The sequence below is a fragment of the Alligator mississippiensis genome, chromosome 3 (assembly GCF_030867095.1).
Source record: "Alligator mississippiensis isolate rAllMis1 chromosome 3, rAllMis1, whole genome shotgun sequence".
Taxonomy (NCBI): Eukaryota; Metazoa; Chordata; order Crocodylia; family Alligatoridae; genus Alligator; species Alligator mississippiensis.
In genome coordinates, this window is record NC_081826.1 from 286,411,286 (window position 1) to 286,437,890 (window position 26,605).

General features: G+C 39.2%; 1 protein-coding gene across 2 annotated transcripts in view; it reads right to left on the reverse strand.

Moving 5' to 3' along the window:
* DCC (DCC netrin 1 receptor) overlaps window positions 1–26,605 on the reverse strand; it is a 1,021,998-nt gene that overhangs the window by 167,552 nt on the left and 827,841 nt on the right. For both annotated transcript variants that reach the window (XM_019495847.2, XM_059725279.1), the window contains exons 13-15: window positions 17,209–17,350; window positions 13,209–13,319; window positions 7,712–7,906 (exon numbers count right to left, since the gene is read on the reverse strand). In XM_019495847.2, the coding sequence (XP_019351392.1) occupies window positions 7,712–7,906; window positions 13,209–13,319; window positions 17,209–17,350 (448 nt within the window). The remainder of the gene's footprint in view (window positions 1–7,711; window positions 7,907–13,208; window positions 13,320–17,208; window positions 17,351–26,605) is intronic.

Here is a 26,605-nt window from a genome sequence, read left to right on the forward strand (position 1 = left end):
ATTAACGTGTTCCACAGCATTACAATATTAGAAGAGGACACTGGATAAAGAAACAAAGAGTGGGTATAATGGAGCAAGAAAGGAGAACACCTTGTAAAATTCCTTCAAACCTTTTGCATACATATTGCTAATACTATACTCAGTAGGGGTGTGTGAAGTGGGCCCTAGTCGATTCAGATTCAGCCCGAATCAGGGACAGTGATTTGATTAGTTGATTTGGATCACTGTCCCTGATTTGATTTGGCCAAATCCGAATCTGAAGATTCGATGCTGATTCAGAGGATCAGCCATTTGGACACAGCTTTAAAAGTGTTTTCTACATACCTTGAGGTAGTAGGCATGGCTCATAAATGCTGTGATGCTGGGGAATGTGGAGTGTCCCATAGGACTGAGGTGGATGGGGGGGGCCTTCATGTGCTCCGAGGCAAACCAGGAAACACTTCCGGGTCTGTCAGGGAGTGTGCTGGGCCCCCCACTGCATGCCCCCACTCGCAGATCAGTCACAGGGGGACTCCGAGTGCCCCTCCAGACCCAGAAGGCACCAGTAGTCAAGTCGGGGGGGTGCAGCACCCCCCGCCCCCCACGTGCTCCCTGACGGACCTGGAAGTGGAGCGGAAGTGCTTCTGGGTCTGCTGCTGTGTGCGCTGGGGAGCCCCCCACTTCTGTGAGACACTCCATGTGCCCCGGCATCGCAGCATCCATGAGCCCCTGCTTAGCTAGAGGTATGTACAAAACACACTTAAAGTTGTCTCTATGTCCAAATCTCTGAATCTTTCCAAATTTCTCTGATTCAATTCGGAGAGATTAAAGGGTCCTTTGATCCGATTTAGAGTTGGAGATTTGGCCACTGAATCAGGCCGCCGAATCGAATCAGGGACCGAAGCTTCACACAGCCTGAATACTCAGTACAGGTACTTCCCATTCCCAGGCCTAACCCACTTGGGTTGCAAGACACTGAACCTAAATCTAACAGAGCGGCCATTCTATATCTTGGACAGGTCGATATTGGAGGAGGAAGAAGAAATCATTTTTCTGAGAAGTCAGTTTGTTTGTTATTTTCAGAGCTGGCTGATAGCAGAGTTTCTTCTGATTTGCAGAAATGTAGTGTGTGAAGAGGAGGAGTTTGTTTGTTTTGGGGGTTCTTTTGTCTTTGTTTTTTAACCAGATGTTTTTAAGCAGAAGCTCCCCAGATTCAACGGAAATTGCTATCTGTCAACAAGAACATCCATTTCACTGAGTGGCTACATTACATTTCCAGGGTATTTAGCTCTTGGGCAGACATATCACTGCCCTGCCCCAGGGTTGGAAAACTAGAACTTCTCATGTGCCAAAGGAAAATCCCAGGAACACTGCGTGGGGGCTGGGGACACTGAATCTTTCCAGTGTAACTGGCCCCAGGACGAAGCAGTCAGGACTCCAGGTGAGATTCTAGCAGTGCATGGCAAAAAACTGTCAAATTGAGGATGAAACATTTTGGGTGCAAGGTACAATGGTTTGGATGAAACTTTCCTAGATTTAGATTTTATTAAACAGTTGATATTTAAACAGCTAGTTTCAAACATCCCTCGATTTTACCAAGCAGTAGATGTGGAGCAGGAGATTGAAACTGCCTAGAAGCTTATGATGCAGGGCCTTCTTACATAGTAATTTTGTGTGGGTCCTGGAGATCTTAACCCCTGAATTATCTGGGCATGAACACCTTAAAATGGTGTTAAGCACTCGTTATGCATCTCAGAGTGATACCACTCTCTGATCTGCACTACCTAGCTCCTATTCCATTAAGGTGTGGCCACCCCCTACAAATGTGCCTCCTAACTTGAAGTCCTCTAGTATCCCAGGATCTGTTACACCCCCTCCCATACAGCAGGGGTAGGAGACTGCCCTGGCTCACCAGCCCTCTGGTAGCATCTCCTAGTCCTGCCCCTACTCACCAGGCCTCTTCTGGCAAGTCAGAGCTGTGCAAGTCAGAGCTGTGCAGAGCTGTGCAAGGTTTGTACAGCTCACAGCATCAGGTATAAAAAGGCCCTAACACTGATCAACATTTGTGTGACTCATGGCGTAAGTTATAATCAGACACTTATAATTTCACCTTGAAACAATTTAGCTCACAGAAATGTAGATGAGGCAATCAAAGGTACAAAACTAGGCAAATTACCACTTAGTTCCACCATTTATTACAAATAATTATGCTACCAGAATTTTACATCCTACACAATACCTACCTATCCCTAACTGCTACTACTCAATTACTGCAGGAAAGCTATTTTTTCTTCATTCTGTCTTTCAAAAGCAAGGCACATATTCCATTCTGGGGCATGTTGTATTCAAGAAAATACATTATGTTGTCTTACAGGACTGATAGCAAAATATGTGTTACATTGTGAATTCATTGTGATAAACCTAGTATCTTTGATAGCCTAACTTATACCAGAGTATAAATTATAAATGGACCCCATTTCAACCTTTTCTCTGTGAGCCTGTTGTATTTTATACACCCTTATTCTATTCTGTTCTGTACTGGGTTTTAAGCTATCTTCATCACTCTACCTTCCAGCAAGGCTTTAAGTTATGGGTTTTTTTGCTACCATGTTACTCATCTAGCCCAAGGTTACACTAATTTGCACCATCAGACAGATGGTTCAACTTATGTCATGTTTGCATTTGGCCCTGTTGCTTCATTTTCCAAATGTGCACTGCACCTACAGCTCCTACTAGTTTTAGGTGGAACTGCTGATGCTCACCACCTCTACAAATATATGTGCCTTGATGGTGCAGGTCTTGCGTTTGTATTAATAATCCCTCTCTTGCTTCCAAGCTCTTCTGTATTCTCTCCAAATAATAGGATATTCATCCTATGCTATCCCAGTTCACCAAGGCACTGAATTTTTTTTCACTCAGTATACTCTCCATAGCCATTTCCATGAGGCTCACAGAAGCAAACTTAGAATTGATAGAAATAGCATTAAAGTATCCCCAAATATAGATGTAGGTTATTATTAGGTACCCATGTTTGAAAGCACTGGCTGTAGATACGAGTCAACACGGATTTGTGAAATCATGTCAGACAAATCTGATTGCTCTGTAATGAAAAAATCTACTGCTCCAGAATCCAAATTATAACCAATTAAATATTTAGCATATTTCATCATAACCCACAAAGCATAAACAAACAGAAACAAGCTCTATGGTGCATTTCAATCTTAAGAGGTCAAAGAAGGGCTAAGTTTGAGGTCTGGAACAAACACAGATTCTCAGTGGAGCCAGCTTTGTGAAGTAAAGTATCTTTTATTGGGCTAGTTTGTAGATTTGAGAGAGACAGGAGTTCAACTTTTTGGGCTTCAGAAGGGTGCTTGAACCCTGAACATTTGTATCCCAAAATACAAACTGATTTAATATAAGTGGGGGCAAACTCAGGGAGAGGTGGGCCATATTGGTGCACTTACATTCCCCTTTGGTTCCTGGTCCACCCAAAATTTAAAATTAACTGCCTAGTAGTGGCAGCATTTCAAGCAGGCAGCATTTTAAGGCAGGCATTTGACTTCATAGCTCATTATAATCTTCTGGATTCCTTCTAAATTCTTCATTCCACCAGTGTTAATGACCCTCTCTTTTTTAATAGTCTTGATGTTCCACCAATCAAGCCATCCTTTGTTCTGCAGTTCTGCTGTCTGCTAGCTGCTCCTGGTAATGAAGCTCCTCTCTCATAGTCTTGCAGATTGTTTTTAACTTATTCCAATGAAGTTATATTTGTTTTTGCTTCCAGCTTAAACTGAATAATATAACCCTAGTATTAGTAAAGCTTCTATTTTATTTTTAACTGCAAAAAATGTGTGTTGATGCACCCCCACATCTGTACGCTCCTCTTTCAAAATTCTAGATCCATCCATGAATACTTTATCCCACAAATCTTGCTGCTCTCAGATCCCTGAACTTTCATGGTAATGATACAGTACAAGATTCTTTGCTACATATGTCATAGATGGAGAATAACTCAGATGGGGAGACTTTTCCACCCTGATACTGAACAACATTGGAAGCCAGGCAGTTTGCAAAGGCTATTGGGATTGAAAAGGGTAAGAGGAAGTGTTTCTTAGAGCACAACTGGAAAGTCTGTGAAGATTTACTATTAATTTTAGGTGCTGGAATTTATCATTGTATGGTATACTGCTCATGATAGAAGAGGTATACATATGGAAGGGCATTTTGCAACAGTTGAAATAAGCCCATCCCACATGCAGGAATTTTTTTTTCCCCATTTCTTTCGCTGAACATAGTTTCATTCATATCCTCTTGAAAACAATACTTCTGTTAGGAAAAGCACCCTGTCTAATTATTTTGTAGTAATTAGCTTATAATTGTTGCTAATAGAGCTCAGTGAATAATGGAAGAAGGGTTGAAGTCTATTGTAGTTCTTAAAAACATTATCTGTGCTCTTGGTTTTATCCCCAGGTGGCTTATTTTCACTGGAGATTTGAGAAACTAAATTGAAGTAGCCAAATTATTCAGAAAAGGTGATTTTCAAACTTGCACAGGTGATCATTCACATAACTGATTTTAAAACAGCAAAACGTTGCTAACCAGATGCCTGTGTCCTTAGTCACATCTGCACGTGACTTCATCTGCAACTATAGTGCCACTACTCACACTTTGAATGTCTGTAATCAAACCCCATCACATGCAGTCAAAAAGATACTTGTCTAATACATTTGAAAAGTGAAAAACTTTTCTGAAATCTTAATCTGGAGGCTGCTCAACAAGCAATAAAAATGAGGTTAAATTTAGTGAATAAATAATTTCTAACTAAATATTTAGTCAGCTCTAAATAGTTCCCTGACATTTTGGTAGAATTCTTAGCATCATTTCTGGAGCTAAAATATGCTGTTGAAGTAGCCCATCTGACTTGTTGGATTTACTGTATACATACCGTATGTTGGCATAGGCAAGAGTCAAACCCGACTTGTGCTTGCCACACAGCCCATTTACTTGCTGAGCCAAAAAGACTCGTTCCATAAATAAGCTAAGCTTGAACTATATTATTACAACACTTTTATATTCTGGAAGTTTCTTTTTACATATCTTGTACTTGGCTACAGCATTTATCAGTCATAAGAGGGTATATGATCCACTTCTTCATTGGTCAATTAACAGTTAGGGAAAACAATAAAGCCCAGTTATGAAGACATTTCAGCAACTGCTAGTAAAAATAGCTTTAGTAACAGCTGTTCATTAAAAAGTTTAAAGAATTTAGTTCCATAACCATCTTCTCCTGAGACCCTGCTAGAGTTCAAAGAGAATATTGACCTGTGTAACTTTGCTAATATGATTTCTTTCTCTAATACCTCCAGGATCAGTGGCAGTAAGAATTCAATTTAATGTCATTGAAGATATGGAAGAGTGCAAAGTGATTAAATTTAGAAGAATATAAATCCCTTTTGGAAGCTAAAAAATATGATTATTAGTTATTAGATCTGTACATTAATTAGTAATAACTTTAATTCTCATATTCTACTAACCTTCTTTGATGACCCATTCAAACCACAGTCCATTTTCCATAGTAACTTAAACTGTGCACAAAACATTTTGAAGTCACTCTTTTTCTATGTAACCTTTTGAGTCTTCGGACTTTGATCGCATGCCCTATATGTAGCTTTTTGCAAGTACTTTCATCAGCAGAATTTCAAGAAACTTTGAATACCATAAATTTAAGCACTAGGGGACATATTCAGCTCTTTCAGTGATGTTCATCTAACTTACTGGCTCTTTTACCAAAATGGTTCTGAGAATGGGAAAATGGCAATAACATGCAGCACTTTACATTTTGTGTGTGACTACTGAAGGCTTTTAAGCCTTCATCTTAGAGAGATAATACACTAGTTGATACACTTTTCTATATGTTGTGTGTTTTCAGAATTGCTGTTTTTATTTTATTAATATACACACACAAATCTAGTGCGTGTGTGTGTGTGTGTGTGTGCACATGTGTGCATGTGTGCATGCATTTGCAAATTAACCAGGCCAATTAATTAAAAACAAAATGTTTATCTAGCATGGTAAAATGTGTGGTAAAACAACAGTAACTACCTTATTCAGAGTCCTTATTGCTATCTACTCTAAAGTTTCCCCTAAGAAAAGTCAAGTGTTGGGTGATGTGCAGTGTTGGTGAATGCTAACAGCAAACAAGTACATTTAGTAATTTGAGAAGGGGTCTAGAAAGCAGCAAGTTGTATGCTTCACACTCAGGGATTCCCTGTTTAACATCTACACAGTGGAATTGGGATAGCAATTATGAATATCTAGACCAAACAGAGGCTTCATTAATGCTTGTATAATATTTGGACACATTTAGAACATGATGGACAAATGTTCAATACGACAATATCCTTGAAAGAAAACGCTATAGGAAAAAAAAACCTCAATGTGACTAATTGCACTTCTTAACTTTTTTAAACTCTGAACCACTCTCCTAGTGTAAGGAACCAATCCTTCATCCCCAAAATATTCAGTTCCCTGTGTGCTGTGCACAGCATCTAGATGAATTGCCATAGACAACGTGCAATGAATAATGGATATCCCCAGACACCATTTTGACAGACACAAAATATGAGTTTCGTGATTGCCATTACATTTAAACACTGGGGCCACCGGTTATTCCCTGGGGTCACCTCAGGGAATAACATTACTAAGTTCTCTGTAAAGTGGGGAGCTATATCCAGTGAGCAAAGTACTGATTAGTACTTAGAGGTGGAGGTTTAATAACGTCTGCTGCTTGACATAGCCACTTAATTAAGAAAACCTGGCCCTGCCTAATGAAGATATCGTTTTCTGGATATGATCAGTGTAGGAAAAAAATGTAAACCAATCAGTGACTCAAATAAATAAATGCATGATCTGCAGTTTAATAGGTAAATTAGATGTTCTAAGCTCTGCAGTAAAAACGCTTTTATATCCTCTTTTGCCCAATGCTGTTATCATTTTCTCTCATTGTTTTATAAAGGCCAGGAGCCGCATGAATTAGCAATAACTTTGTGCACATTAAGAGTGAGTGTATGTGCTCATTAGAGCTGGCTTGTGATGAAGTAAGTACTACATTCACAGACTATCATTTTCAAAGTTATTAAAATGAAATTCCACCTGTATTATAAGTGCAACCATACTCTGGTATCAGGTTTATAAAGCTTCCTTTGACATCCATGCTTCAAAACAACACCTTTACAATCTGCTCACAGAAACATAACTGAAGCCAAGCCGAGACTGAGACTTGGGTAGCTTCCAGTGCTGCAACCTGAATATTAAACGTTGTGTGAATTGGCACAAGCCATGTTATGGCAAAAAGTGTGTCTTTATTCCATTTGCATCTTGTGTAGACATGCCTGAGATAGATTTAGGCTCAACATTGGCTGTAAAACCTGCCAAGGCTTCTGAATAAATAATCAGGCAGCTATTCTGGGCTGAGTTCCACGATGCTACAGCCATGTTTGTCAGAACTGGAGCCAGCTAGCTTAAAGCTATCCTGGGTAAGTTTAGATGAGCTGCAGACACACCTCTGGCTGGTCGTTAAATGCACTTTTAGTGGTTTCATGTTTCATATGTAGACAGAATATTAGTGATTCTATGATAGACTTCAAAAATGCCCCAAAACTATAACAATCCAAAAAGGACTTGTGTCCTTAAAAATCCCTAAGGAACCACAACAACAAACCCAAATACCTACCCAAATTTTCAATGGAATAATAACGTTGTTTGCTGTCCACTCGCACTGTCTCAGCATACGGGCTGCCCACTCCATAGCCAATGATGTATCCACGTACAACAATGTTTGGGTTCAGTGGCGGAGTCCAACTCATGACGATACTGTTTATCAATGGCCTGACATGAAGAGAGCTTGGCTGATCAGGAACCTGAGATTCTAGGATTCAAAGAGAAGATGGGTTAATAATTTGCTCACTGAATTTTACCATTCACAAAGGCAGAGGTTCCATTAAGTCCTTCATCATACGAAAATAACCAGACACCCTGCTGTTACATTCATAGTCTACACACAATTTCACTTTTAAACATTGCTTTTTTTAACTGTACTCTTTATCAACAAGAATGTTTTGAAGCATCTTAAAAAAAAAGGAAAATCCCCACATTCTTTCAACTTGAGCATCTGAGTTCAAAAAGTTTGGAATTAGACAGGAAAGTGGGAAATGAAATTATTTACAACTCATAAAACATTTCCCACAGGAAAGCTTTTGGCTTCTTTGGTTTATTTGCAAGTTGAATAATGCAATGGCAATTGACTGGATGATTGATTGTGGGTCTGTGGATTAACTACAGCATTTAACAAACTGGTCAACTTTGTTAATGGTATAATAGCATTTCCTAGCAATGACCTCTCTCTTGCCCATGAAAAATGTAACGGTAATTATGAACAAGCAAGCTTTAGTTATCTTGGACATGTTAGTCTTGGCTTGGAGGCTGCTTTGAATAATACAAGAAATTAAAATAAAATAACAGAATGACATCTTTTATTTACAGGTTCTCTCAAGGCATATTCATTTTTTTGTGTAAGACTTAATGACTTGATGCCTAATCAGCCGACATTGTCTCCTGTCAATCCACTTTAATTTAAAAGAATAGATGAATAAAATGTCTTTGGTTGGAGTTTGCCTGTTAGCTACCATATCACAAGTCACTTTAGAAGAGCAGCACAGCATCTTGTCTTTTTGAGAGCAGAAAGAGACAAGCTACTATTTTCCCCCAATAAAGAGGCTTGTAATATAATAGGTAAAGTCACTGTTGGGTAGAAAGTGGAAGTAACACAAAATGCTGATGTAAACGCCAACAAAAGACATTTTGAGATTGTGAAGCATTCCCACTATAAACCTTGGAAAAGACAATAAAAAAATTAATACTTTTCAGTTTGACTGTTATATATGATACAATGGTGTCCTTCATATTTTATGTGCTTTGAAATTACTCTGTTGAACACATTTAAAGAATTCTGGAGCTCTGTTGAATCTACAGGAAGGTCTGATTAGTATATTACCTGCCTGATACACTTAGTCACTTTTGAAACTCCTTTGAATTTAATACTCTTAGAGCTGCTACACATCTATACTTAAATAATGAAGGAAATGCATTGAAGAGTAGCTACTTATAAAAGATAACTCAGGTTATACCAGTAAATACAATTGCCTTTCATCTCCCTCCCACTTCCATAATTTGTTTCAAGGTGGAACATAGTTACTTGCATGACTGTCTTTGAAGAGTGAGTTTTAAAGAAAAATTAAAAAAAAACCCTATTTCTTACATGAATTAAAGATATTAGTGCCTTGATATAGGACATTACAGAATGAGGCGATAGTAGAATTCCTTGCATATGCTAGAAGTGGTAATACTCAAGGGAGCCAGTAAAATTAAAGCATTCAGAAATTGATTTCAAGTGATAATTTTTACACTTCATTTTCACAATACATGGCCATTTCAATGCCATAGTGGACACCTTTAGGTAGCTCTTGGTTTCAAACTATTTTATTCTGATATTCCAAACTGTTCACATAGAGAAATGACAAGATGTGATTCATACAGTTTGAACAAGGCTGTCATTCATCTCCTGGTACAAAAAAACACAAACAAAAAAACCCAGAATACAAGGAATTTATCCTTCTTGCAAAATACACAGCTGAAACGAAGATAAGTGAACTAAACAGGCAAACACAGAGAATTACAGGAGCAAAATGCATCTTAGAGAAAAGACCAGAAACTGATAACACTGAAAATCTTGTCTTCGTCCTGTTTTCGGAGTACGTTTTTTGCCATTTTTTTACTAAATACACTTAGCTTTCCTTTGTGTATTTTGCATTTTAGTAAACATTATAACATTTTTACAGAAAATAAAACTGGTCATTTTTAATCATATCAATATAAAATATTTTGCTCCAAAAAATTAACTTTTTCTGAGATTTCTCCTGTACATACAATATATGCCCAGCTCTCATATCATCTGTCTGGCTTTGAACAAGATGTTGAAAGAATTTTTAAATCCTGTCCTATGTATAGGTCTTCAAATCTGTTCTTAAAACACCTCCATTCTACTTCTAGTTTGTTGGTGACACTGTCACAACCAAGACTGCAGTCTCCTTCCCGCTTATGCCAGGATTTGATCCCATAGTAAATATGACATCTCTTTTCCTGCTAGTCAAGGGCAATTCTTTCCCAAAAAAGGACAACAGACATTGAAGTCAATCAAAATCTCATACAAGTATCCAAATGAAAATCTGTTTCATAAGTGTTTTTACAGGTTCTTTGCCTGTCTTTTAACACTCCATGTTGCCTTGACACAGTCCATTGACTCTACCCCACTACACACATTTAGTGAGATCTGGATTTCCCATGAAATGGAAACACATAGTTCAGTCTCATTATCTGATGTGCTGTCTTCTTTTAGAAACCTGATTTTTTGTATTTCATCCTTAATCCATAACTCTGATTGTATGCAATAGACTGAACAACCACATCTTTCATTAAAGTTTAAAAGCTGTTAATTTGCCAGTGTTATCTGAAAACACTGAGAAAGTGTTTATATTTGGGTCACCTAAGCCATTTTCTTAGAGGTTTCTTTGAGGCTCACAGTTGTATACTTTACAGATTAAAGTAAAGATTTTTTTTTGTACTATCTTTTTCTTCATGTGGTTCCTTAATCAATTTTCAGCAGAAACTACAATGCAATACAAGCTTAGCTTGTCATGCTCTTAAAACACTAATTTAGAGCTGAAGTTAAACTACACCACTATCTGATATGTAAAACAGTTCCCATCTGTTGAAGGCAGTAAGCAGAAACCAAGCATCCTAAACCCATTTTCCTGGAGGATACCTTTGCAAACTTGATCAGAGATTCTCTTGCATCCTTGTTATTTAAATCAGACCCTTTGGGGAAACCATGTTTCCAATTTTTTTTTTAAGAACAAAATTTGAGGCTCAAAATAAATATTTAAAAACTTCCCAGCTGTCAGTAAAGACATACAAGCTTTCTAGGGAACCTTGAAGAAGCAGTGATGTTTGGATTTCTAATCACTTTAACAAAACACACTAATTAAAAGGAACATCCATAGGGAGTTAGTGTAGTTCTCTAAGATACTGTTTGTCTTCATGTTGCTTATGCCAAACAGACATACAGTGGAAGGAAGAGAAACTGCATTAGCCATAAGAGTAGAAAGGGAATTACAGTTAACAATCTGTGCAAAAGCACTTCTCCTATTTAGCTGACACTTGCAGGACTCCACATACCCACAGTAATACATAGATTTCTCCCCAGGGTTTATGACGGTATCTCATATAAATATAATGTGTGTGTGTGTGTGTCTGTGTGTGTGTGTGCGTGCATGTGTAAAACACACAGTGCATTCAAAGTGTCATATTGTATCAGTTTCACTATAAGTTTTCCTTGTTACTCAAAATGCAAATACATGCAAATACAATAGATGTTAAAAAAAAAGGCTTTGGTATAATTTATCAACGAGCTTTTAGTTGCATTGCATGTCTCTTGCGATTATGCTGAGAACATGTTTGCATGCAAAAATATATTCGGAGGAAAAAAACATACTTAAAAGTTAGTGTGGATTAAATACAGTTAAAAACAAATATATTTAAACAAATGCATTGTCTTTCATTTTGCAGTATAAAAGAATGAAGACAAGGAATGTACTTGCCTCGTTTTCATGTGCACATGACATGTTGAGGTGTTCAGATTTTGTCATTATCTTTTTTTTTTCCTTACTTACTAACATCTATTTCCAAGTGAATGACCAGGTGCTCTCATCTTGGGTAATACCATTTCTGAAATTACTGTCCACCCAAAATAGTCGTTAGTAGAATGACATCATGCACCATAGCATATTGCAATCAGCCAATATAGTCATATTGCTTTCAAAATCATCATTATTTCTTGCCGAGTGTTCAGTTGCACCTATATCATGTACAATGTTTTAAGTGCCAAGAAAACCAAGTAATGTGATTCCTGCCCTTCATAAAAAGGACCGCTTCATGCTAGAGAGACCCTTAGGCAGAAAGGAATGCTCAAAGTGAGGGTTGATTGTGCGATTCCAAAAAAAAACAACCCCTAAAAAACATTCATTCAGAAACAAGCAAACAGAAAAACAAAACCAAGCCAACATGACATCCCTTGTTGCATTTTAACAAGAAGCCTATGTTCACTGTTGTCCATTTTTCTTTGTTTCCTTTTAAGTGCGATAGTTCATTTTTTCCCCTGAGTTTCAGTTTCCCCATATTGATCTCATATATATTTTCTTCTTATCAATTTTCTATAGCTTTCTCCTGATTTCCATCTGCCATTTTCTTTGTACTTTACTTTAAAGTGTGGGCTGATCTTTCATTACTTTCCCTTTTTTTCTTTTAATTCTTCTAATGTCTCAGCAATTGTATATCTTTTTGCATTCAGTTCCTCTTTTCTGTGATAACAACATCTGCATCAAATTTCACATATTTCATATGCTTGGATGCTATTATCTTTCATTCTTTGTTTTCACTGCCACACTGAAATACTGACACTTGCAGTTATATGCTCCACGGGCAATAACCTTCTAGACACTTGAAGACTCACTTGTGGATAGTTAAATTTGTCAGTTGTATTCTGAGTGTTTCTTTGACTGATTACGTTTATTGTTTATGATGCTATTGATGTATATCATAATATTATTTTTTAAAATAGCCATGACATGAAGGAATCACATTTTATTAGATAGTCATTATAACAAAGACTTTTGACTTTCTATTGGTGGTGATATTAGGGGCAAAGGGTTATATGAAACTCCACTAAGTGAAAGATGTCAATTGTTTGTGGATTATTATCTAAGATTTCATTGTCGTTGCTTATTGTGGCAGCTACAGCAAGAACTACAAGGAAGAGAGAGACTAACAGAGAGTTATGAGAGCTCCAGCATAAACAAGGGGAAAGAAATGAAGCTGTCTTGTCTTCTCTCTTCTTCACTTGCTCAGAAAAGCATGCAATCTTAATGACATGGAGCACTGAGCTCTTCTGTTCAAAAACACCCAGACAACAGCTCCTGTTACATTCATCATTGGGATCTAACCCCTGACCTCCACAGCATCCTCAGCTAAAGCTTTGGATGACAATTAGAATGACATCTGTCAGATAAAAACGAGAATGAAGTGGTGATAATGACTGTGAAAAGAGATCTATTTACCATCAAGATCATTCTCTGGAGTCTCCGCTGTATACCATTCAGAAGGGGGGCCTGTTCCATTGACAGTCATGGCAGCTACCTGGAAGCTGTACTGGCTTCCTTTCTCAAGTCCTGTTAAAAACAGAAGATCAACCAAACCAGAAAAGAACAAAAAAATTAGTATGATCACAATTCCAATGTTTTCAACAGAATTAGAACAAAATTAGCAGTTGCAGTCTCTTTGCTATGTGTGGCCGCATAAATAAAGATCAGCATAATAACATATTCCTACTATGGGTAGGTTCCTACACAGATATTCCATTTACAAGTGGTCCTGCAGTCACCCTAACTTTCTGTTACTGTTGCTTGTTAGTACCCATCTTTATCTCATAAATTACATTCCAGACCATGTGTGCATATTGTAAAGGATTCTGACCACCAAACTTCCCATAAGGTCTTGGGCAGGGGAGGAAACTTGGGTCTGATGCCAAAAGGCAGTTAATTAGTCAATAGTGACAGACATACCTCATAAGAAAAGCTTAATACCTCAAAATGTGATTTTTTTTTTTAGTGTCATCATTCCCACTGGATGTACTTATGCATGTAAGGACTACCTCACACCCAAATGTGAGACAATTAGGAGCTAATTTAATAACTAATTAGTTAATTCATAGATAATTAGCGATACAACTAAGTTGCTGATTGCATGCTTTACAGAGACAGCCTGCTGCTGCTAAAGTATGAAAAACCAGGGCCCTGGAAATACTCACTGCCATGTTAAGTGTTAAGCACAGGAGTGAATAATTTGTCGAGCTAAGGCCTGGGTTAGCAACCAATGTATATTCTGCTTTTCAATAAGCCTTTTGGCTTCAGAGTTCAGACTCTTCAAATAAAACAGAACCTTTGTCAAGTGTGCGTTTTGGAGCCAATGTGGGGGTTGGTTTTCTTTGTTTGTTTCTCATTTTTTGCTTTTCTCTGGCTAAAGCAGTTAGATAACTATTATAGCGTTGCTTTGAAGTGTGTTGCAACTCTTTTTTAGCCCCCATAACAGCGATATATGTTGATCATTGTGTTTAGTCTATACTGACCAGGAGCTACAAGAAAAAAATAAAACTGTTGCATTTAATTGCAAACATTCTCCAGGGAAAAATGCCCCAAATTAAAAACAGCAGTTTAAAATTTAGCTGACATTGGAACCTACAATAACACTGATAGCAGCCATTTAAAATCCTTGTTGTAGCTCTGAATTACTTTGCCGCTGCAGATGTCCTCATTATCCTGCAAAACACCTGCCTATTAAACAGAGGATTGTGGCGAGATACAAAGTATCTATATGTGAATATTTACATCATCCATTTAAAATAACCAGCTTCCTTGGAACTCATACTATATGCAAGTATGCACTAATAATAAGTTCTGGATCCTTTTAAAATGCATATTTAAATATGTATTTCTACCAACTTCCTGAGACAAAGTATGTAACTTTTTATTGTATTTTGAAATGGAGAACGTGTTTAGTAATTAGCAAACCTGGCTTCCACTCCCACAAGCCTACTGCATAGGAGGCAGGTGGACATGATGGGGAAGGGGAGTTCAAAGACTGGGAATTCCTTGCCCAACACTAATCACAACTCTGCCGGGAGTCCAGGTCAATGTACTTGGAGGAAAACATGAGGTCAGGTCTTAAGAATTGACCTCTGAAGATCTATTTATTATACCTCTGCCTAGCAGGGGCAAGTGGATACCTGAACCACTAGTCTGAAAGGACCTCAACCAAATGGCCATGCTGGCACTTTAGTGTGAAGGTTGTAGGGGAGAATTCCTTCTCTACATTTGCTCCTTAGGAAGATACCCAGCACCTAGCCTTCTAAATCCTGGCTGGATGCCCATATTTGACTGGCAGTTCGTCAGTACAGTCAAGACTTCTAAAATAGTCTTTTTTTCTCTGAACTGCCGTGAATTTTCTGAGGTTAAGGTAGCTCTAATATATTCATATTAGTGTACCCAATGATGTGCAAATTTACACAGGGATCTCTATCAGTCATGGTGATGGTATCAATGGGCTCGATGGTGGAACCAGGTGATAAACTGCTTTTGTAATGCAGCTTTGACTATATTACCCACATTATGCCCACTAATCTACCACCACTAGGACTGCTTCTAACATTTCTGATCTCTTTTTCATGGCCACCAAGACTGTTTTTTTAAGCTGCCTTAACAAAAATGGTGCAAAACTGCACATTTTACCATTGCCCCAAAAAGCCTTATTAGTTCTGCAGCTCTAAGATAAACAAGCTGTTTATGTGGATTATGGGACTAAAAACATGAGGAAGAACCTCTCACATTAGTCAGGGTTGCATGATTATATTTTAATAATGTAAAATACCACTTGTTCCTTTTTGTCTTTTCTCTCACTCAACCATTTTCCTGGGACCTAGTTCCCACCAAAACAATACATTGAATTATTTGTCCCTTGGAGGCATCCTTTCATGAAAGAGAGTTACTTTCAGATCTCACAAATAATACTATTTTATTTCAAAGTAAATATTGGAAAAGCCATTTTAGGGGACATGAGGAGAAATCCTAGCCCTACTGCACTTGAGACAAAGGTACCATTGACTCAGAGGGGACTTGGTGGCAACCTATAAGTATATCAAGGGCATACATCAGGGCCTGGGAGAGGATCTGTTCACCAAGGCCCCCCACAGGAGGACAAGAAATAATGGGCTCAAGCTGATTGAGGATCACTTCAGGCTAGACATAAGGAAACACTTCTTTATAATTCAAGTGCCAAGGGTTTGGAACAGGCTCCCCACAGAAGTAGCACAGTCACCCACCTTGGTGATCTTCAAAAAGAGTCTTGATGCCCATCTTGCTTGGATCATCTGATCCCAGCAGTCTTTCCTGCCCACGTGCAGGGGTGCTGGACCCGATGACCTTTAAGGTCCCTTCCAGCCCTTAACAACTATGAAACTATGAGTTTAGTGAAGCCTGGCGTCATCATTATTACCATATTTACATGTAAGCCACATGTGCTTTTTCCTCATAGCTCTCTAAAAATGGGGTGCTTGTCTTAAGCAGGGAAGCTTATTTCTGCTCTGACATGAAAGCAGGGCAATGGCTGCCAGGGGCTGTGTTTCTTTCCCGTCTCTCCTGGCCAGCAAACAACAGGGGCAGAGCCCACCCTTCAGATTCAGAGCTAAAGCTTTAACCCTCTAACGGACGCTACTAATAGGCAGAACACCCAAAAGCTGCTGCTAATTTAGCATCAGCTGGGAAAGCATTAAAACATTAGCTGCTGCCTGAGCACTCAGGGGAGGACAAGTATATTGTAGAGAAGGCTCTGCCCCTACTCCATGCTGCCAGGTTTCAGCCACAACTATTTTTTTTTTTTCATTCTGCCTTCTCAAAACGACAACTGCCTTATTAGGGGGCGTGTGGTATGTGAGAGAATACAGCACTTAATTGTCTTATGAGTAAAACTTGTACAAGGAGAAAATACAATGTCCTCTACAGTAATCTAGTTGAAATGATTGTTTTGTACTTTTCTGCGGTGCTGACCTTGGTGCTTACAATTAATGTGGCAATTTAATTGAATTAATTTCCTATTGGAGTTTCTATGGGAGGAAGCAAAATATTTCCCTCTAATATACTGGAAGAAAAGCTTGGAAAATAGATGTTTGACAGATGCCTCTGTAGCAAGAGGAAAGATGTGTTATTGACTCAGCGTTCAGAAAAAGGCAACTGGGCAAAAGCTACTGAACAAAAGGAGTTTGGTTTCAAATTCTTTAAAATGATGAAATACAGGTGACAAACATATGATAAAGGTATTAAGGGGAAAAGGTAGAATAATAATAATAATAATAATAATAATAATAGTAATATTCGTACAGTTCGTACAGCCCAATAAATGTCACCTGCCAGAAAAGAAATCAATGTTCTCTTGAACTCAAAGTATATTTTATTCCCAAAGCATTTAAGTCATCAAAACCTTGCAAGGCTATACCATGTGAACACTGACCTGTGAACAAATACCAGAGGTTGTTTGGCTCCAGCGTTTCTATCTCACCCCTGCGGGTAGTCTTTCTGTGTCGGATTTTATAGGCAGTAATAAATCCATTTTGAGTACCTGATGGTGGAGGTAGCCAACTAACTTTGATGCTCTGTAAAACAGGAGATGTTAATGCTGAAATGTTTGCAAAGCAATGACAGAAATAGAGCAACAACAAATTGAAGCACAAGAAAGAAAGTTCTTTTTGGTAGAGGGAAGGGATTTGGGGAGAAGTGTAAAAGTTGTTTTATAATTACAATGATTAATTTTAATTAACTATTATTTTTAGAACACACAAGCCTAATTTAAAACTGGCACCAAGCCAGTCTGGGAAAGATTCAAACAGTAATATAAATAAACCTAGCTACTGACTGGTAAACTTAAGTACATAGATGGTTGAAGGATTTCTAAATAAACAGTGTTTCCCTTGCTTGTAATGCTGTCTCTGTGTCAGGGGTGTGTCGTTTCCACAAGGGTATTTTAGCTCTGTGTGTTATTATCACAGTTCTCATCTTGGGACTTACAATGTGTTGTGGCTCATCTTCATTTTGTGGTGAAGTTCAGTTACTAAGCCACCCGTATTAGCTGTCTAAATATTTGACAGATTCTTTTCTCATTCTCAGTACAGTTTTCCATCAGTTCCCCAGACTTTAGCAGAGTCATTCCTAATTTATACCACTATGAACTCCAAAATCAGTCCCTTTGGCAATAAGCTTATTGATGATTCTGACATAGTGCTTTAGCCGAATTGTTTAGTAAAATCAATAGCAAGAAGATTAATCAAGATATGCATGCACATCTTTTCAAAAGCAATCAGGGCTCATGGACAGAGGTGATATCTTTTATTAGACCAAGAAGATTTTTGCAAAAATTATTCTTTAATTAAAAGATATTTCATTCAATTTAATATTCATATTTAATTCAAAAGTTATTTGTTATTATTTTACTTTTTTCATCATTCTTATTTTTTCATAGAAGTGACTATTGGCTTTGTTCCTCTCGATTGTTCTGTGTCTCACTTGAGACATTTAAAGGCAGCCCATTTTCAAAAGTTCTATCTATCTATCTATCTATCTATCTATCTATCTATCTATCTATCTATCTATCTATCTATCTATCTATCTATCTATCTATCTATCTATCTATCTATCTCATTGTCTTAAAAAATAGATCCCCTTTTAGGTGTGTCAGATTGGAAACCTCAAAAGCATTAGCCACTTCTGCAAATGTTATGAGAAAACACTTTGCCCATAGTGTTATAAACTGATACACTGAAAAAACCAAGAGGGCTCAGTCTTAGTAACAGGTAAAATCTGAGATACCACTTATAAGTGAGCTGATGGTGTTCATTAACATCTCTTCCCTAGGATTGCAACTTGAGCATTAACTGCATTTGTAAACTCTAATCCTTCAAGTCTCTTTGATATAAGGGGAACATGAGGACAGTCAAGCCCTTATGGTACAGAGCCCTAAACCTTTATTATATACCAAGGCTATCCAACTTCTAAGCAGCTGAAGGCTGCACGCCTCACAGGCCATGCACCGGTGAAGGCCACACACCATGCAATGGGGACCAGAGGCCTCTGAGCTGTACACCACGTGGATGCTCTGCCACACTTCACGTGGCTGGCCTCACCCTCAGCTCCACACACCATGCCACATTGGTGACTACAAAAAGTGGAAGCTGGAGTAGGGAGGGGGAGCCTGGAGAGTCCAGCAGCTGAGCAGCAGCCCAGGAGCCACCACCTGGACAGCTCTGTGCTCTACCATCTTTCATACACCTACACTTAAAGCTTTTGAACACAGGGTAAAGTCAACCATATTGTAATGGATGTACTGTGACCACGCTCAATGTATTATCATGATTCAGTTGCTTAGTCCATACATAAATACAAATTATAGCATATATCAAGTTAATTAAAGGAACATGCTTATATATTGCTTATTATATGCACATCCATTGTATGCTGATGTCACAATCAAATATACCTCAAAATCAGTATTTTACTTTTTCAGTGCTGAAGGATATAATGTAGTATTGTGGTAAAACAAACTGCAATTTTCAATTCAAATAATGGGGGGTTTTTAACATTGATTTATTATCCATGGTTGTAAAAAATGAAGATATGTCAAATTTTCTAGAAAGATGCAGTTGCTTACGAAGTGTTTTAACACAAACACTATAAACATGGTGTGCTAGACTGGAGAACCTCTCTGCATACAATGTAGGAACTCTAATGGAGAGTACAGTGTTGTCAACTCTCACACCTTCTCTACAGCTATGGCTTGCTCTGGATAGGGCTGGTTTAGCTAACTGAGGGGTGGAGCTAGGATAGACAGCCTTATAAAAAGACAGCCACATGATCCACGATAGCAGTGAACAGACAGCATCAAACAGAGAGGGGTTTTGCCGAGGGTTCACCCAAGGCGGGAAACAGGAAGCAGGAGACTCTGTGTGTGTGTGTGTGTGTGTGTGTGTGTGTGTGTGTGTGTGTGTGTGTGTGTGTGTGTGTACACACCCACGTGTCCAAGGGCTCAGGTGTGGATGTTTGTGGTATGTCCCCCCACTCCCATCTTTTTTTTCCTCCTTACAGAATAGGTGATCTCTAAAGAGCAGAGGAGGCAGAAATGGAGCCTGGGTCAGCTGATGCGACCTGCATGGGATGTGCCATGTTCATGTTCCTCCCAGAGGGTCAGAAACACTTCTATATCAAGTGTAAGCTGGTGTCTGCCCTGGAGGAGAAGATTCAAAGGCTGGAACCACAGGTATTCATGTGACATTGAATCAGGAAACAGGAAGATTACTTGGACAAGAGGTACGAGAGGCCAAAGGGCAATGAGAAGTGGCAGCATGTGACAGCTCAAAGAAGGAAAGGCCCCAGAATTGAAGAAGAGCAGATTGAAGGCAGTATCACTTTCAAGCACTGTGATGGAACTGCTGAGAAAAAGGTAGAGAAGAGGACATCTCTAGCAAGTAGGGCAAAAGGGAAGCAAGTAGTTCAAAATGCAAAGTATGTCTGCTGCATGCATACAAATGCAAAAAGCATGGGGAATAAACAAGATGAGCAGGAAGCTGTGGCCTGTGAAAAGAACTATGATCTGGCTGGTATCACAGACTTGGTGGGACAGGTTTTCTATCTGGAACAACAATATTGAGGGTTACAATGTGTTTTGGAGGGGCATGGTTTGGAAAAAAGGTGGTGGTGTTGCCTTGTGTGTCAAAAACACATACACTTGTTCCCTGGTTCAGGAGAAGGAAGACAACAAAGCAGAAAGCATTTGGGTGAAGACAAAGGTGAAAGATACAGCACTGATACATTGGTGAGGATTTATTATAGGCCACCAAATCAGGAAGAGGAGGTGGATGAGGCACTCTTCAAGCAGGTGACATAACTATCCAAAACCTATGGGATGTTACTGATGGGAGATTTTAATTTTCCAGACACTTGCTGGAAGAACAATGCAGCCAAAAATAAAATGTTAACCCAGTTCCTAACTTGTGTGGAAGATACAATTAGGGGGCCATCTATCTTGAATCTTGACCAACAGGAAGAACTGGCTGAGGATGTAAGGGTGATAGAGTAACTTGGGAAGAAACAAACACAATATGATAGAATTCCAGATCCTGAGACAGGGAAAGCAGAAAGTCAGCAAAATTAGGACGCCCGATTTAAAAAAAAAACCTGGATTTCATCTGATTCAAGGAGTTAGGCATGGTGTCATGGGAAGACAGATTGAAAAGAAAGATAGAAAAAGGTACCAGAATGGCTGGTAGCTTCTAAAGGGCACAGTATAGGAAGCCCAACAAGAGACTGTGCCTACACAGTGAAACTAGAAGAAGAATGGCATGAGACGAAATGTGGCTGCATAAGGAACTGAAATGCCTCAAATGCAAAAGAAAAGCTCACAGGCAATGGAAGAATGGGCAGATCACCAAGCAAGCATACTAGGAAACAGCACAAACCTGCAGGGACAAAATCAGGAAGGCAAAGATAAAGAATGAGCTGCACCTGGCAAAGGAGTCTAATGACAACAATAACTAGTTCTATAAATATGTTGGAAAGAAAAGTAGGACCAAGGAAGCTGTGGGTCCTCTGTTAATAGGCCAGGGGGAACTCCTAACAGAAGATGCAAAGAAGGCAGAGGTACTCAACAGCTACTTTGCCTCAGTCTTCACCAAAAAAATAAGCTGCAGTCAAGCATCTAATAAGGATTATCTGGATAAGAAAGCAGGAAAGTTGAGGGATGAGGTAGCAAAAGGGACAGTCAGAGAACTTTTATCAGGTCTAAATGAATTCCAGTTAGCAGGGCTGAATAAACTTCATCCCATGGTACTGAAGGAACTGGCAGAGAAGATCTGAGCCCTTGACAATGATCTTCATGAAGATGTGGGAAACAGGCTAGGTTCCAGAGGACTGGAAAAGAGCCATCATAGTGCCTCTCTTTAAAAAAGGAAAAAAAGGAGGAGCTGGGGAACTAGAGACCAGTTTGCCTGACCTCAATGCCTGGGAAGTTACAGGAGCATATCCAAAGAAAAGCTGTCTGCAAGCATCTGGAGGAGGAAAGGCTGATCACAAGTAGCCATCATGGATTTATGAAAAACAAATCATGTCAAACAAAACGTGATCTCCTTCTTTGACAAAGTAAGTATTTGGGTGGATGAAAGGAATACTTTGAATATAGTGTGTCTGGATTTCTGCAAGGCTTTTGACAAGGTCCTACATGATCTTCTCATAAACAAATTGGTGAAATGTGGGCTGGACAAACCTACCACAAGGTAGAGCAACTGGCTCAATAGCTACAAGCAAAGGGTAATTATTAATGGGTCCATGTCAGAATGGCAGGAGGTTTCAAGTGGAGTCACACAGGCATCTGCCCTGGGCCTGGTGCTCTTCATCCCAACATGTTTATTAATTACTTGGATGGCTGGCATAGAAAGCTTCTTGAGCAGATGACACAAAACTGGGAAGGACTGCAACCACATTGGAGGATGGAACCACAATTCAGCAGAATCTCAACAAATTGGAAAGTTGGGCTAGAGCTAACAGGATGAAGTTTGATACTAACAAATGCAAGGTGCTACATCTTGGGAAGAATAATCAAAAACACAAATATAAAATGGGTGACGCTTGGCTAGATGGCAGCACTATGGAAAAGGATTTAGGAGACTTGGTAGACCACAGACTCAATATAAGCCTGCAGTGTGATGCAGCTGCACAAAATGCAAATGCGGTTTTGGGATGCATCAATAGAAGCATTAGATGCAAGATATGATAGATGAGAGAAACTCTCTACTAGGCTCTTGTTAGGCTTCATCTGGAATACTGTGTGCAGTTCTGGGCTCCGCATTTTAAAAGGGATGTGGAGAAGTTAGAAAGGGTGCAGAGGTGGGCGACCAAGATGATAAAGGACTTGGAGAGCAGGTCATACGAGAAGAGGCTGAAGGAGCTAGGCATGTTTAGTTTGTGGGAAAGGCCCTTAAAAGGAAACATAATAGTAATCTTCAAATACTTGAAGGGATGCCATAAAGAAGAGGCAAAGCACCTTTTCTCTCTTGTTGCAGAGAGGATGCAGACTAATGGCTTGAAGTTGCAGCAAAGTAAGTTTACACTGGATATCTGGAAAAAAACATCTTCATTGTTAGAATAGTGAGGCAGCTGAATAAACTGCCTGTGGAAGGTCTGGACTTTCCATCACTGGAGATCTTCAAGAAGAAAGTGGACAGCTACTGGTCAGAGGTGACCTAGATGTAGATATGCTTATGTTCTACTATGGGTATTTTCCATGCTTCTGGGCATTGCTGGTTGCCCCCACCTGCACTTTTTGCTACATGTTCTTCAGCCTCCTTCAGGGGCATTGGATGTGGGTTACAGCCAAGGCTGGGGATTTTGACTGGGATTTTCCATTGCCCCTACTGAGACCAAAGTTGGAGGCTCCTGGATAGGTGGTCTTTCCACCTCCACTCAGGATCAGACTGATCAACATATTTGGGGTCAATTTTGCAGGGAATGTTACCCCACAGTCAAATTAGTATGGAGCATTGGGGGGAGGGGGGGGGGTTCCTTTTTAGCAGGGTGCATGGCCCTTTACCTTGGATCTCTTAGGCATGTCTTGACAACATTTCAAAGAAGCAGGGCATTGGTTGCTGTGGTTCCCCTGCTTTACCTGAATCAAGTTAGCGTGTTAGGTCTCTGTTGGTTCAAGGTTGATGGTAGTCTTATGTAGAGTTTAGATTATAGATTGTATAGGAAGGTTCAGATAGGGATGATCCTGCCTCAGGCAGCGGTTTGGACTAGATGACCTCCGGAGGTCCCTTCCAGCCCTACTTCTCTATGATTCTACGAACCACTTGAAGTAGTCCCCAGCTAGGAAGGTGGAGAAAAGGTGCATTGAAGGTGCCCATCTTCCCCTTGATCTGCAAGTTTAGAAAGAACCTCTGGAGCTGAAAAAGAAGCACAGCTGATTCTGGGAGCTTGAGGCAGAAACAACAGAAAGGGGAGGGGCAGCATACATGTTGTAGGGGTGCAGGGAGCAGAAACAATTTGGAGGTTTTGGTGTAAATGCAAGAGGTCCTGCAGTAGAGGACTAGAGTATAATGTGAGATCATTTTGATCATTTAATCTAAGCAACTACTTAACATGGGGTTTCCTTGAGTTACTTCTTTTTTGAACTAGAGCATATGATCTTGACTTTAAAATGGCTGAGGCAATTGATGCAGAATCCATCACAACCTAAAGTAAGTTGTTCCAGTTAATCACCTTCACTGCTAAAAAAAAAAAAAAGAAATCACTTTACTTAATATTACATCGGATAATCTAAAGAAGGAGATTTTTAGTACATACAGACATTGAGGGCCCAAAACTGCAGAGTTCTGAGCACTTTTTGAAAGATCCTCTACCTTCTCATCTCCATTTGAAATAAAGAGTGGTTGGAGATTCATCCATGATCACCCACTCCCATGGGCTTGCCTCCACTTTCTAGGTATCCTTTTTTCTTGCATTCAGTATGTCCACAAATAAGACACTCACCTTGTTTTTTGAAAAGCAGAATGAAGAAAAAAAAAATCTTAAAAACACTGGTAAGTAGCAGAAAGAGAGTAGCAGCAGCAAGGTAGCCCTGCATGTTCACTGTGCTGCTCCCTGGCAGAAGCATAAGGTGTTATTACCATATTTCCTCACTAAGAATGCACACTCTGATTTCCAGCGGCTAATTTTTTGGGGGAAAAGGTACATATTGTATGCAAGAAAGTATGATATATTATTAACAAATACTTTATGGCTAGGAAAAAAGCATTCCCCCCTTTACAGATTTACCTGAAGCTGTCACCATTATGGAAGCAGTTCATTTTCACCTCAACCTAGTCTCCATGGACACCATAGCAATGTTTTTTATTGATTGTACTTAACATGTGACCCCCTTAGCTCCAAAAAAAAATAATCAATGGCTAAGATTCTGAATTGTCTTCTGTCCCTGACTCTGGTTAAGAGTGAATAGTAATGACTAGTTTCCTAATCCTTTATGCTTTACAAGGAGCAACTATCTGAAAGAAAATATATCACTTCTACTGTATTAGTATTCCAAGTAAACCATTCAAAAAGATTCATTTTAACCTTATGTTTTGGCCATTTGGGTATGACTGCAAAAAAAAAAAAAAAAAAAAAGGAATAATATGTTTAATAAGATTGTTTTCCACCTGTATTTACTACAATAATTCTACTGTAATTTGAGTGCATCTACTAGCATACACCATCGATTTCCACTTCAGTCTTCACAAATAGGGGCAGTTAATAGATGAGGAGAGCAGTAAGTAGCAGAGATATGGAAAGAGACAAACAGCCTAGAGTAATGGCAGAACAGGTTAGGTATTACTTAGAAAAGCTAAATGCTTTCAGATCAGCAGGGCTGAACAGGCTGAACCTGAAGGTACTGAAGGAATTGGCTGAGGTAATTTTGAAACAATTGGCTATCATTTCTGAGAATATGTGGAGGTCACGCAAAGTCCCAGAGGACTTGGAATATAGTGCCCCTGTTTAAGAATCAGAGAATCATAGAAAATGAGGGTTGGAAGGGATCTCAAGAGGTCATCTAGTCCAACCCCCTGCTCAAAGCAGAACCAGCCCCAACCATTTCATCCCAGCCAAGGCTTTGTCCAGTTGGGCCCTAAAAACCTCGAAGGATGAAGATTTCACAGCCTCTCTGGGTAACCTGTTCCAGTGCTTGTCTACCTTCCTCGTGAGAATGTTTTTACTCATGTCTAACCCAAACTTCCCTTGCTGCAGTTTGAGAGCCTTGCTCCTTGTTCTGTCCACCACCACTGATAACAGTCTAGGGTAGGCCCATCCTCTTTGGAACCACCATTCAGGTACTTGAAGGCTGCTATTAAATCCCCTCTCAGTCTTCTCTACTCCAGACTAAGTAAACCAAGTTCCCTCAGCCTCTCCACAGAAGTCATGTTCCCCAGCCCTCTAAACATTTTGGTTGCACTTTGCTGGACTCTCTCCAATTTGTCCACATCCTTTCATGGGGGGGGGGGAGGGACAAAACTGGACATAATAATCCAGAATTCGGGAAGCAGGTGAGTAGTCAACAGTAGTGAAAGAACAGGTTAGGGATTATTTAGAAAAGCTGTATGTGTGCAAGTCAATGTGTCTGGACACAATGCACCTGAAGAACCTGAGAGAATTGGCCAGTGTGATTGCAGAGCTGCTGTCCATTATCTTTGAAAACTCATGGTGATTGGGTAAGATCCCAGACACTTGGAAAAAGGCTAATATAGCACCCATCTTTAAGAAAAAAAAGAAGGAAGATCTGGGGAACTATAGATCTGTCAGCTTCACATTAGTCCCATAAAAAATCATGAAGCAGGTCCCCAAGAAATTCATTTCAAGGCACTTGAAAGGTAATTAGGAACACATAGCAAGGATTGACCATGGGAAAATCATGCATGATCAACCTGATTGCTTTCTATGACAAAATGACTAGCTCTGTGGATGTCAAGAGAGCAGTAGATATGATGCATCTTGACTTTAGCAAGGCTTTTGATATGGTCTCCCACAACATCCTTTCAAGCAAGCTAAGGAAGTACGGGTTGAAAGAATGGACTATAAGATGGATAGAAAACTGGCTGGATTGCTGGGCTCTGAAGGTCCTGGGATCCTGGTTTTCTCTGATTAAAGAAAAAAATATCCCCAATTTTCCAATCAGTTAAAAAAAACCCACCGAAATCCACATTTTTCAGTGATTTAAATGAAACACTATATATAGATATAGATATATCTCTATATATATCTATATCTATATATAGTGATATTTCATTTTAATCATGGAAAAATTTGGAACTGGGGTTACTTTTTTTTTTTTACCTGAA